Source organism: Lepus europaeus, chromosome 17 (genome assembly GCF_033115175.1).
Source record: "Lepus europaeus isolate LE1 chromosome 17, mLepTim1.pri, whole genome shotgun sequence".
Classification (NCBI taxonomy): domain Eukaryota; kingdom Metazoa; phylum Chordata; class Mammalia; order Lagomorpha; family Leporidae; genus Lepus; species Lepus europaeus.
In genome coordinates, this window is record NC_084843.1 from 26,920,213 (window position 1) to 26,933,586 (window position 13,374).

Below are 13,374 nucleotides of genomic sequence, written 5' to 3' on the forward strand. Positions count from 1 at the left end.
AAGTTCTCGCAACCACAGGGTGAGGGAGGACAGCTTTGGTCAAGGGCAGGGACAAAGCCTAAGGCTACCCCCAGCCCCAATCCTGTCTTCTTTCCCAGGACTTTGCCCATTTTTTACCAAGAAGATGTTGGGTTTTCTTAAATTTTATTTATTTAATTTAAAGGTAAAAAGTGAAAGAGGGAAAGACAAAGAGATCTTCTATCCACTGGTTTATTCCCCAAATGTCCACAAAAGCCAGGGCTGGGCCAGGCCAAAGCCAGGAGCTCCATCCAGGCCTCCCATCTGGGCAGCAGGAACCCAAGCACTTGGGCCATTATCTGCTGTTTCACAGTGCATTAGCAGGAAGCTGGACAGGAAGCAGAGGCCGGGCTTCATCCCAGGCACTCTGAGAGAGAATGCAAATGCTCCAGGCAGAGGAGCTGTACCACAATGCCCACCCCGATGCTGGATCTTCAGGGATGGACTAGGTCTGATTTCTCATCATCCTCCCTACCCAAACACATCATCTTGCCCAGCATTCTGCCTGAACAAGGGATATGCTGCACAGCCTAGTCCTGCATGTCAGAAAGCGTGGCAGGCAGCTCAGTGGGCTGCATTTGTCCACAGGGGTGAAGAGCCCATTCCTCAGGGCTCAGGTCAGAGAGGACAAGGTCACTCCACCTGTCTTTCAGGAATAGCTATGAGAACCGAGTTCCTGAGATGGGAAACACAGTAGAGTTGGATACCTCAGAGGCCGGATTTAGGAATGAATTTAGGAGTCAGAGGCCAAAGGCCATAGTCAGAACCTCTGAATCAGACTTCAGACTGCTGCGTAAGGGAGATGTTGGCAACGCCAGGCCTTGCACACAGGAGATATGAAAGCCAACACTCAACGTAGAGAAAGCCACAGCTTGAAAGATGGGAGCCGGGAAGGGTGGGCTGAGCAAGGATGAACCCTGACAGATCAGATTGCCAAATCCACTGAGGCATCTGAATCTCCTTAGGAAGAGGAGGAAATCTCCCTGGCTCCCCCTCGCCTGGCAGTCACTCCCCAGTGCTAGGCCTCCTGGCCGCTTTTAAGTGAACTGGACTGGGCTAGCTGGTGGAACCTCGTTCCAGCTGTCCCCTCACTGCTGAGGGACTCTTTGAACTGGACACCTGGGAATCTGCCACGTGAAGAGACAACCCACAGTGTCAATGGGGCTTTGCAGAGGATGAAGGCATCACACACACACATCTGCCAGGAACCCAGGGCGCCTGAGGTCTCCCTATGGCTACAAAAGAAAAGGAGTTCTCCTCAATATTTAACAATTCAGAGATCTGGGGCCTGAAATTTAACCCAAAGTGGCAATTTCCACTTCAAGAAGACCTCTAGGCCCCCTGATGGCCCCTACCTCACCCCAGGCCAAACCAAGGGCACCCCTGTCTTCCTAGGGGACTCAGATCCCCTGCCCTCAGCAAAGGGCTCCACTATTCTACATACGGTCATCCTGAAATTAAACTTCCATAATGTCCATCCCCCATTGAACCTGCAGTGTATGATAAACCTGTTAAACACAGCAGCGGGTGGGCTGGGGACGGGACTGCTATTTGCCGGTGACTTAGTGAGGTATTATGGTTACCCGCCTCATGAAAGCTTTGGGAAGAAAGCAAACACCCAACTGGATGAGGGACCAAGCTCCCAGAACAGGTGTGTATGGCAAAGGCAAGATTTCTATTGGAAACCCCAGAGGATAAAATGGCACTTAAAAAGTTCCTGTAAACCAAGCATTGAGCAGGGATAAACTAGCATTTCTCAACAGCAGGGGACCAAGGCCATGCTAAATAACAAGTGGAAAAGTTAATCTGTATCCAGTGTTTTAATAAGTAACTCATGTGGGTACAGAGCCCTGCTAAGAACCTGAAGGGAGAGGGAAGCTCTCCACCCATCCTGCAAGGGGAGGCAGCCACAGAGCTCAGCCTCCAAGGGGGGCAAGAACAACTCCAAACTCCATTGAACATACCTGCCAGGAAGCCAGGGTTGGTGAGGCAGCGCCTACACCTCCCAAGGAGGTGAGGCATGGACTCTACCCATGGGGCTGCCAGCATTCAGGCCAGCTCCACACAAAGGCTGTCTTTGGAAGCAGCCCGGTGTGTATAGCAGATGAGCTGCCCCAGATGAACCCCACCAGGATCTGTGCCTGAGTTCACAAATAAACTCTCCAATGAGCCAGCCTCCCGCATGCCTTGGTTAGGCCCCCTGTAGCTTTTGTCCTGCCAGAGCTGCTGGTGGTATCAGAGGAGGCCAGAAATCCTTGCAAGAGAGTGGCATCGAAACCACCTCTTTCACAGACCCACATACCCCTGCATTCCAGTCCACAGCTGTCTTGCCACAAGGGAAAGGCCAGAGCCGCAGGCTTCCAACAAGCACTGGGCAGCTCAGGCCCAGTTTCTGCACACTTCCCAAGTCCAGGGGAAGAAGATGAAGAGACGGCGCAGTCTCTCCCGCTAAAGTCAGTTGAAGTCACTTGCCCTCCTAGGTGCATTAGCAGGGAGCTGGAGCTGAAGCAGGGCTGGTGTCCAAAGTGGCAGCTTAATGGCTGCAACACAAAGTGGACCCAGCATGTCTTTCCAGCACCCCTCGTATACTTGATAATCTCTTAAAGCAAAGAGAAAGCTGGCCTCAGGCTTAGAATCTTCTGTGGGTCAGCGCCGCGGCTTACTAGGCTAATCCTCCGCCTGCGGCGCCAGCACACCGCGTTCGAGTTCCAGAAGGCAGTGGAGGATGGCCCAAGTGCTTGGGCCCTGCACCCGCATGGGAGACCAGGAGAAACACCTGGCTCCTGGCTTCGGATTGGTGCAGCGCCGGCCGTAGCAGCCATTTGGGGAGTGAACCAACAGAAGGAAGACCTTTCTCTCTGTCTCTCTCTCACTGTCTATAACTCTACTTGTCACATAAAAAAAAGAAAAGAAAGAAGAATATATTTATATTGGGGCCGGAGCTGTGGCGTAGCAGGTAAAGCCACCTGCAGTGCTGGCATCCCATATGGGCACCAGTTGGAGTCCTGGCTGCTCCACTTCCAACCCAGCTCTCTGCTATGGCCTGGGAAAGCAGTAGAGGATGGCCCAAGTCCTTGGGCCCTTCCACTCGCGTGGGAGACCCAGGAGAAGCTCCTGGCTCCTGGCTTCAGATTGACACAGCTCCGGACGTTGTGGCCATCTGGGGAGTGAACCAGTGGATGGAAGACCTCTCTCTCTCTCTCTGCCTCTCTGTAACTTTACATTTCAAATAAATAAATAAATATTTAATATATATATATATTTATATCAGTTCAAAAAAGAGAGGAACATTTAAAATAAAGTAAACAATACTAGAGGTGGTAAAAATTACAAAGATGGCATTAGGAGTTTCAAGACACTAGAAGTTTTTTTAAGTTTATTTATTTATGTTTTTCTTTCTAAATTTTTTTGAAAGGTAAAGCAACACAGAGGGTGAGATAGAGAGTAGAGTAGAGAGTAGAGAGAGTGACTGAGATATTCCATCTGCTGGTTCATTCCCCAAATGACTGCAATAGCCAAAGCTGGCCCAGGTTTCCCAGCAAAGCCAGGAACCAGAACTCTATCCAAGTTTTCCACATGAGTGGCAGGGATGCAAGTCCTTGAGCCATCACATGTTGCCTCTCACACTGCACATGAGATCAGAAGCAGAGGCCAGACTAGATCCCACACACTCCCATATGAGATGCCAGGGTGCCAGCATTGTGGCACAGTCGGTTAAACCGCCACCAGTGATGCCAATATCCCATGTGGATGTCAGGTCAAGTCCCTGCTGCTCCATTTCCAATCCAGCTCTCTGCTAATGCAGCTGGGAAAGCAGCAGAGGATGGCCCAAGTCCTTAGGTCCCTGTCACCCTAGTGGGAGATGTGGAAGAAGTTCCTGGCTCCTGGCTTCAGATTGGCTCAGCTCCAGCCGTTGTGGCCATTTGGGGAGTGAAATAGCAGACAGAAGCACTCTCTCTCTCTTTCCCACTCTCTCTCCGTAATTCTGCCTTTCAAATAAATGAATGTCTTTTTTTTTTTTTTTTTTTTTGGAAAAATGGGATGCCAGCATCCCAAGAAACAGTTTAACCTGCCACTGCCACAACAAACATCTGTCCCTAGAAGATTTTTTTTAAAGATTTATTTATTTATTTGAAAGGCAGAGTTACAAAGAGGGAGGGAGGGAGGAAAGGAAGGAGGGAGGGATCAATCTTCTATCTGCTGGTTCACTACCCAAAAGGCTGCCGGGGCTGGGCCAGGCCAAAGCCAGAGTCCTGGAACTCCATCTGGGTCTCCTACGCGGCCAGCTCCCTGCTAACGTGCCCGGGAAAGAAAGAAACTCACCAGGATAAGAAGGACCCAGTCATCTCAGACAAGGTGAATTATAAAGCTACTTTTAATTTCTGAAACATGGACCAGAATCGGGTAAACATCTGAGAATGTTCCTTTCATCTCCTTCTACTGGCAAGACATAATACCGGAAAAAACTAGACTTGAATGTGAGGTGAGAGCAGAGGTCTCACTCTTGTCACAAATGACACATAAATATCAAAGTGCTTTACCATATAGAAATGAATCACATGAAACAGGTAGTGTTAAACTAGGAAAAATTGCAAGCAAGGGCTCTGTTTCAAATTCAGAGGTTGCCTTTTCTGAAATATGAGCTTTCTTTATTATGTTCTTCAAGTTATTTTGGGCCTTGAACCCACACCAGTTAAGCAGGTCAACTAGGAGTATCATTGTGTCACACAGGAGATAGTATTCTTTTAGCTAGAACAAATCTGTCAACGAAATGCCACAGGCTAGCTGTACTAAATAGTTTCTGCAGGTTCTTATTAAGAACTCCAGCATAGGCCCTTTACTTTTCACATCTGTTTGCTATTCTATCTCCATTACCAATACTGTGATGCAAAATCCCCATTCAGGCAAAATTAATTCCCTGTTCCCAAAGCCTTCTGCTGACACTGCAATGGATCAGTTTGGAAGGCTGTAAAGACAGGCCCAGACATTGCTCTCAACACATTACCTGGGTCTCTGAGCTAACAAGAAAGAGGAAGTTGGGTTGGATTTGTGATTAGAGAGGTGGTATGGCTCAGTGGTTAAGAGCTCAGACTTCAGACTCAGGCAGCCCAATTCAGTTCTAGCTCTTGTACAGCCTACATGTATGACCTTGAGCAATTCATTTAACTTCCCCAAGAGACTCAGTCTGTAAGATGCAGATAAGAGAACATCATAAGATTGGAAAGCAAAATAGGAGACACACTTACAATGGGGAAAAAGGCCATTGCCTATTACCACCTTCTACATCATCATCATCCCCAGATTCAGCCTTCATACTTTAGTAAGACAGAGCCTTGCTACTCTTTCAACCAGCCCAGGCTAAAAAGTCATCACCAAGGTACCAAAAAGATGGTATAACATGTCTTTGTCAAACCAGTGAAGAATGCTATACTACTGGGGCCAGCATTGTGGCATAGCAGGTAAAGCTGCCACCTGCAACACCAGTATCCCATATGGGTGCCGATTCAAGTCCTAGCTGCTCCACTTCAGATCCAGTTCCTTGATAATGGCTTGAGAAAAGCAACGGAAGATGAGCTATGTACTTAGGCCCCTGCCCATGTAGGAGACCTAAAAGACGCTCCTGGCTCTTAGTTTCAGCCTGGCCCAGTCGTGGCCATTGTGGCTGCCTGGGGAGTGAACCAGAGGATGGAAGATTCTCTCTTTGTGTAACTCTTTCAAATAATAAATAATCGTAAATAAAAAAAGAATGTTATATTACTATAGCTTTAATGATCTGTGATTTTTTTAAAAATTTACTGCATATGGGTGAAATGGCCATCTTTCCATTTGATTATATATAGTCCTTGCCTATATTACTGCTGAACTAGCATCTCTTTACTTTTCACTTGATCATCTCTCTATTTAGTGGACCATGAAGCCCTTGACTGTTAATGTTAATTAAAAATAATGTTAGCTCTGCGGCGCCGGCACACCGGGTTCTAGTCCCGGTCGGGGCACCGATCCTGTCCCGGTTGCCCCTCTTCCAGGCCAGCTCTCTGCTGTGGCCAGGGAGTGCAGTGGAGGATGGCCCAAGTCCTTGGGCCCTGCACCCCATGGGAGACCAGGAGAAGCACCTGGCTTCTGCCATCGGAACAGCGCGGTGCGCCGGCCGCAGCGCACCTACCACGGCGGCCATTGGAGGGTGAACCAACGACAAAAAGGAAGACCTTTCTCTCTTTCTCCCTCTACTGTCCACTCGGACTGTCAAAAAAATAAAAAATAAATAAAATAAATTAAAAAAAATAAAAATAATGTTAGCTCAAAAACTGAAAAAAAGAAGGAAATAAAAAAGGAAGAAAGAAGGAAACGGGAGAGGGAGGGAGGGAATATCATTCTATTCTTTAAATTCTATCAATGAACTACACTGAATCTATTCTTTTTGCATTAACATTATATTAGCATGAAAAAACTACCAGAAAAAAATTTTAAAATGAACTCAATAAAGATTTTAAAAGATTCAGAAAGAAATCAGTGAGTTAAGCTGCCACCTGGGATACCACAGCCCTTAGCAGAGAACCACCTCCACTTCGGATCCAGCTTAAAGCTAACCCCGGGAGGTAGCAGATGATGGCCCAAGTCCTGCCACCTACCTGGGAGACCCAGGTAGAGTTCCTGGCTCCCTGCTTTGGCCTGGCCTCATCCCAGTTATTCCAGGCATTTGGTGAGTGAACCAGCACATGGAAGACCTTTCTCTGTTCCTCTCTCTCTTTCTGTCACTCTGCCTTTCAAATAAGTAAACTTAAAAAAAAGTAGAAAAGCAAAAGAAGATATGACAACAGAAAGAATATCAGCTCCTGATTAGTGCTAGTAAGGGAGAGGGAAGACTATATTTAAATTAAAAAAAAAAAAAAAGAACACCTTCTTCAAAAGAATATAAATGGAAAAGAATTTCTAAACAATGATGGCAGTTTACTGGAAGTACAAGAAATTATTATTTAAGAGGCAACCAAGTGCAATCATTTAGAGTATGGACTGGGGCCAGTGCTGTGGCATAGCAGGTAAAATCGCCGCCTGCAGTGCCAACATCCCATATGGGCACTGGTTTGAGTCCCAGCTGCTCCACTTCTGATCCAGCTCTCTGCTATGGCCTGGGAAACAGTAGAAGATGGCCCAAGCCCTTGGGCCCCTGCACCCGTGTGGGAGACCTGGAAGAAGCTCCTGGCTCCTGGCTTCAGATTGGCTTAGCTCCAGCCATTGCGGCAAACTGGGGAGTGAACCAGCGGATGGAAGATGTGTGTGTGTGTGTGTGTGTGTCTCTCTCTCTCTCTCCCCTTCTCTTTCTGTGTAACTCTTACTTTCAAATAAATATATAAATCTTAAAAAAAAAAAAATAGAGTGTAGACTGGAGAGGTTTGGTTCAGCTCAGGATGCCCACGCCTACATTGGAGTGCCTGGTTTGAGTACTGGCTCCTTTGCTTCCAATCCAGCTTCCTGCTAATGACCACCCTGAGAGGTAGCAGGCGATAGCTCAGGTACTTGGGTCTCTGCCACCTACTTGAGAGACCCAGACAGAGTCCCAGGCTTATGGCTTTGGCCTGGGCCAGCGCTGGCTGTTGTGGGCATTTGAGGAGTAAACCAGCAGATGGAAGCTCTCTTCTGTCTCTGTCTCTCTGCTTTCAAATAAAAATTAGAATAAAAACTTAAGAGTATGGACTTGGGAGCCAGACCACCTGGATTCAAATCCTGTTGCTGCCACTGCCAAGCTATGATGTTAAACAAGTTACAGAGACTCTTTGCATATCAGTTTCCTCTTCCGTACAGAAGGGTGAATATTAGATTCCTCCAGTATTATATGGTGCTGTTGTGAAAATTAAATTCATTAGTAACATAAAGAGAGAGTGGGACCAAAAGAGTATCTGGCTTATAATCAGTGCTTAATAAATGTTCTGCTTGTTACTGTTTTAGCAGATTTAATATCAAGTGGATTATGTTAATACTAAACTTTTTTTTTCTTTTCCTAAACATAAATTAGGTGACTACAAAGAAAAGTAGGAGAGGCAGGACTTTTTTTTTTTTTTTTGATGATTTTTACTGCATTTATCTGAAAGGCAGAATTACAGAAAGAGAGGGAGAGACAAGGATAGATCTTCCATCTATTTGTTCATTCCCTAAGTGGTTGCAATGGCCAGGCGCCTGCAACTCCATCCACATCTCCCATGTGGACACAGGAGCCCAAGTACGTGGGCCACCTTTCACTGCTTTCCTAGGTATGTTAGCAGTGAGCTGGATCAGAAGTGGAGCAGTCAGGACTCGACCTGACATCCACATGGGATGCTGGTATCACAAAGGGCCACTTAACCCGATGCACGACAATGCCGGCCCTGAGGCAGAATTTAGAAGCATACTGGGCAATAAATGAAAGCAAACTAGGATAAAAATGTGCTGTGAGGGCCAGCACCATGGCTCACTCGGTTAATCCTCCGCCTGCAGCACCGGCATCCCATATGGGCACCGGGTTCTAGTCCCGGCTGCTCCTCTTCCAGTCCAGCTCTCTGCTGTGGCCCGGGGAAGGCAGTGGAGGATGGCCCAGGTGCTTGGGCCTCTGTACCTGCATGGGAGACCAGGAGGAAGCACCTGGCTCCTGGCTTTGGATCGGCGCAGCGCTGGCCGTAACAGCCATTTGGGGGATGAACCAACGGAAAGAAGACCTTTCTCTCTTGTCTCTCTCTCACTAACTCTGACAAATAAAAAAAAAAAAAGTGCTGTGGATAATCCAAGCACACAGAATGCAGGTAAGGAGGAAGTAAATGAGGTGAATAAAGGAAGGTGGACAGATACAGGATGTAAAGGGTAGAATCTGAGCTCTAGGTATATTTTTCAACTTTGGCCAGCGCCATGGCTCAATAGGCTAATCCTCCACCTTGCGGCACCGGCACACGGGTTCTAGTCCCGGTCGGGGCACTGGATTCTGTCCCAGTTGCCCCTCTTCCAGGCCAGCTCTCTGCTGTGGCCCGGGAAGGCAGTGGAGGATGGCCCAGGTCCTTGGGCCCTGCACCCCATGGGAGACCAGGAGAAGCACCTGGCTCCTGCCATCGGATCAGCACGGTGCGCCGGCCGCAGTGCGCTGGCCGCGGCAGCCATTGGAGGGTGAACTAACGGCAAAGGAAGACCTTTCTCTCTGTCTCTCTCTCACTGTCCACTCTGCCTGTCAAAAAATAAAAAAAAAATTTTAACTTTGTTTCATGTTTAAAAATTTTCATAATAAGTTGGGGCAGGTGGGAGAGAGAAGTAGACGCAGAGGCATCAGCCCAAGTTCTGTGTCATAGCCACACTGCTTGTCCTGAACTAACTCCAAGGCAAGCTTGAAAAATCACGATGGTTTGTTCCGGAACTCTTGTTCATTATCAGCAATTTCCTGTACCAGATGAGCAGTACTCAGGGGCTCCTGGGCCACCTGGGCATGAGTAGAAATGTAGAAGGAAGAACCCCAGAGGTTCCGTCTGAGAAGTGCCAACCTCACAGGACTGTGATGTTATCAACCTTGCTCAGGAAAATGTTAATGGTAGAGAACCTCAGAAACAAGGCTCAGGGATAAGGAATGGGCGGTGGAGGGGGACAGGCGGCACACACTCACTCGTGGACTCTATTGTCGCCATAGAGATCGCTGAGGCCGAAGCTGACGTAGTGCCAATGCTCAGGGATATTGGCAGAAGGGCTCCCCACGTTCCTGTACATGCTGACATAGTCCAAGGGATCTGGGCCACCCAACCTGCAAAAGACAAACACAGGCAAATCAGTGTGAGCCTAGAAAGCAGACAGTGTCAAGTTAGGGGCCTTGGCCCTGCAAACCTAAAGACCCCATCTTGGGGGAACCTGAAGCAAAAGAAAACTAAAGTGCAGCTACACCTGTCTGGGATGAGACCACAGGATGGGCAGTTCGGGCTACCCAACCACATGGGCACGAGATGCTCCTTCTACCCTCGACAGGCAAGGCCTCTTGTAGAAATAAAGCAGACAGGGTAGTTGCCATTTTACTTTCTCCTGTTTCAAACTGCCAATAGCAAATAGGATTGACGGGGATTATTTCTCTTCTATGGGGCCTACAAATAAGCCAAGGCTCAAGGCAAGAGGTGCATCAGTCAATCAATGGGTCTCTGTTGAAAGACCCTCCGGAGCATCCCCAGTGGACATTGTTACTGGCAGCAGAGGCTCCCCTCCACTCCTGCCTCTTAGCTAATTCCTGAAAGACTACATTGTGCCCTATGTTAATTACCGTTTGTTCTAAGCAAATTCAAAGCCTCCAGTCCCTGCAGACTCCAGCCTGCGCCCCATAGACCAGAGCCGGTCTTTTATCATGGCAAGTGACAAAGGCCAAACTCAGGCTCGCTCAGCCCTGCAACAGTGAACTGCAGCAGGGACCAGGCTGAGCCCTGGGAGTGCCTGCAGCCAGAAGATGGTCCAAGGAGACTTCTGCCTCAGCGGTGGAGCTGGGACATTAAATGACTTGGAGCCTCTGAGAACCACATTAAATTTCCCCACAATTCCACCAGCGAAGCAGTTGAGGACAGAGTCAGTCATGAGCTCACTGAGGATTTAATTAACAATTCCCTTTAGTAGAATAATTAGTGGTTTTTTTTTTAAATCCTTGTTTTCATCAGAATGATAGGGAAATGTGGTGAACTTGAGAAACAGCCTAAATGGAAACCATCAGCAGGAGGTCCGCATTTAGCCCACAAACACTGCATCTGAGCTGCCTCATATATGTGCCCACTTCACACAGACGCTGCAGCAACCTGGCCTGCCCTGAACCCTGGCTGAGAGCGCTTTGCAACAGGGAGAATGTGCTACAGGAGAGCAAAGACCCAGGGGAAGGCAAGTTACAGGTGATCCCAGCACACGCGCCAGTATACACAGCATAAACGCTGCTTAACACCAGTGGGTCTGGTTTCACCCTCTTTGGCCGGGACATTATCAGCCTTTGTAAAAATCCTTGTTCTCTGCTACAAAATGCTAAATTACTTATAAGAAAGTCATTACAAATAGCTTAGAATCTCTGCTGAGAAAGTTAATGGTTAGATGTCCAACTATGCCATTAACACTGATTTTTCCAAATCAGTTGACTAATTCTACAAGCAAGTCTGTGGGAGAAGGGAGAAAGTAAAAGGGCAGCAATCCCTGGATGGACTCCACTATAGCCACAGAACTCCAGAAGAGATGGCAGTGCCTGCAGGCCCCATAAAGGCTGGTTTCCTGTGCAAATTCCCAATCCTGTGCCTCCCACAGCCTAGGTCCACCCAGCAACAAGCGGCAAAACTGCTCCATCTACCACCCCACTGCAACTCTCTTCCTGACCAGGTCTCCAGGTGTCACACCAAGGAGAGAAGCTTTACCTTTAGACTCCTGCGGGAAAGACCAAGAGTCAAAGCACAAAGTGTTCTACTGCTACTGAGACACCAGGTAAGTATGTAGAAAATAATCATATCTTACGCCTAAAAGAAACATTGGCCAGGGTCCCAGACGTCCCTCAACTTAATTCCTCAAACACCTGCAGGGTAGCTGCAAGCCTAGAGTGGGCCCAGGGCACAGGTGCTGCCTCTCTGTTTTGCTCCTTGCAAACAGAACATCCTTGCTGGCTGGGGACATTAGCCAAAGAGCCAACTTTCTGCCTCCAAAGAAATCTCAGGGTACAGCGAGTGACCGCCAGGCCCAGGCAGCCTGTGTCAGCCATCCTGCTACAACTGATGAGGCCTCATCAGATCCCAGAGGGGAAGAACAGGCATGTATCTGTATGAATACATCTGAGGAACATGATCTTACAAACCCCCCTAGATCTTAGAAAGAACCAGTCACTGGCTGTAGCCTCTGACATTTTTCCTAATCTAGCAGCTTTTCTAGCTTCACAAAGTGCCGTCTAGCCCCCCTTCTCCATCATCCCCTGCTGGCCCCATCCCTCAGAATACGACCTGGAAACAGCTGCAAGGGAAAAAAAAAAGCATTCTGGGAATTTTTCTAACTTTGTCCTTAGCACACTTTTCAATACCTTTGACACACTTCTATCCTCATGGCCACTGGGGTGACAGAAAAACAGGTGCATGAATCTGTAGGGAGTCCTCTTTGTACTCCAATGAGACCTGAGCAAAAAGCATGGCAGAGCCAGGCCCACTCTTCTCATGACACAGACAAGTCCATGCGAGGTAAGTGCAGACGTACAGTCAGAATGGATGACTAAGTCACCAAGAGTAGCTTTCCACTCAAAAGTGTAGCTCAAAAACTCCCTCAACCAACGACCAGCGTGCCTGCCAGAGAGGACGGCACCACTGGCCACACCTCCTCCTAACTGCACGTGGCCACCTGCTCTCTCCAGGCCCTTTGCATCTGCCCCCCTGACAGAGGAGCTGGCCTCAGCCCTGCAGTCTTGCAAAGAAGTAAGAGATTATCCTGGTGGAGAAACAGTCCTAACGGGGGAGGCAACAGGCAAAGATGCCCACTTCCCCTGCAGGACTTACTGAAGGGGCTCACGTAAAACGTGCCTCTGTGAGTGCGGTCTGCACAGACTCAGCCACTTTCGCAGTCAGCATTCGGTCCAGAAAGGCCACAAGCACGGCTAACACCCGTTCTGCCTGAAGGCTGTGAGAAGATTCAAGCCACAAACGGGAATGGGAAATTAGGAAAGACCATTCCTACCCCTTTAAGGCCAGCCCATCAGGAAACTGACTCTTAACAGGGGGACCCCTCAGCTATCCAGAGAAACTGAGGCTCCTGGTCAGGAAGCTGCGTGTGTTCCCTCTCCGCTCCAGGCCCAGGTCTCCATCAGCTACTCCCCATTGGAAGTGAGGAGCTTGGATGCCCTTATGTCCCGAGCCAACCCATGGATCTCCTTGGGCTTGTTCTCTGCTGACGTCCTAAAGCCAAGCAGCTGCAGAGCCGGAGCGAGGCTCTGCAGGGAGAAAGAGAACTGTGCAGAGTAAGCAGAAAGTTTATCAGGAAGAGCTGCCCCGGCAAACTTCAAAAGCAAAAGCTCTGCTCCGATACGAGGGCTGAGCTCATCGCGGAGGTATCAAAAGGAGGCCTCCTCCTCATCTCCTCTCAGGCTCAGCTCTCCTCTCGCTGAGCTCCTAACCCACAGGAGAGCCCCGGGCCCCCGGGCCCGCCCCTAGCCCCTGCAGTCTCGTGCCCTGGGCTTCTCCAGCCACGCTCCTCCAAAGCCCTCGCCTAGGCTCCCCAGGCCCCGCCTCGCCTCCCCCATCCCACTTCAGCCGCCCCCCTCGGCTCCCCCTCGCCCACAGATGACCCCCTACAGGCGCCCCCTCCTTTCAGCACGCTCACAGCTCTCTCCTGACCGCTCCCCCCCCCCCAGCTGCTGCGCACCCCTAGGTC

The 13,374-nt window shown here is 49.0% G+C and overlaps 1 protein-coding gene across 3 annotated transcripts in view; it reads right to left on the reverse strand.

The window, feature by feature from the left end:
• The window catches only part of SUFU (SUFU negative regulator of hedgehog signaling), a 117,543-nt gene that overhangs the window by 103,597 nt on the left and 572 nt on the right, over nt 1-13,374 (reverse strand). For all 3 annotated transcript variants that reach the window (XR_009868291.1, XM_062213957.1, XM_062213956.1), the window contains exon 2: nt 9,632-9,766. Coding sequence is in view for 2 of the 3 variants with exons in the window: in XM_062213957.1 (XP_062069941.1) it covers nt 9,632-9,766 (135 nt within the window). In the remaining variant the exon portion in view is untranslated. The remainder of the gene's footprint in view (nt 1-9,631; nt 9,767-13,374) is intronic.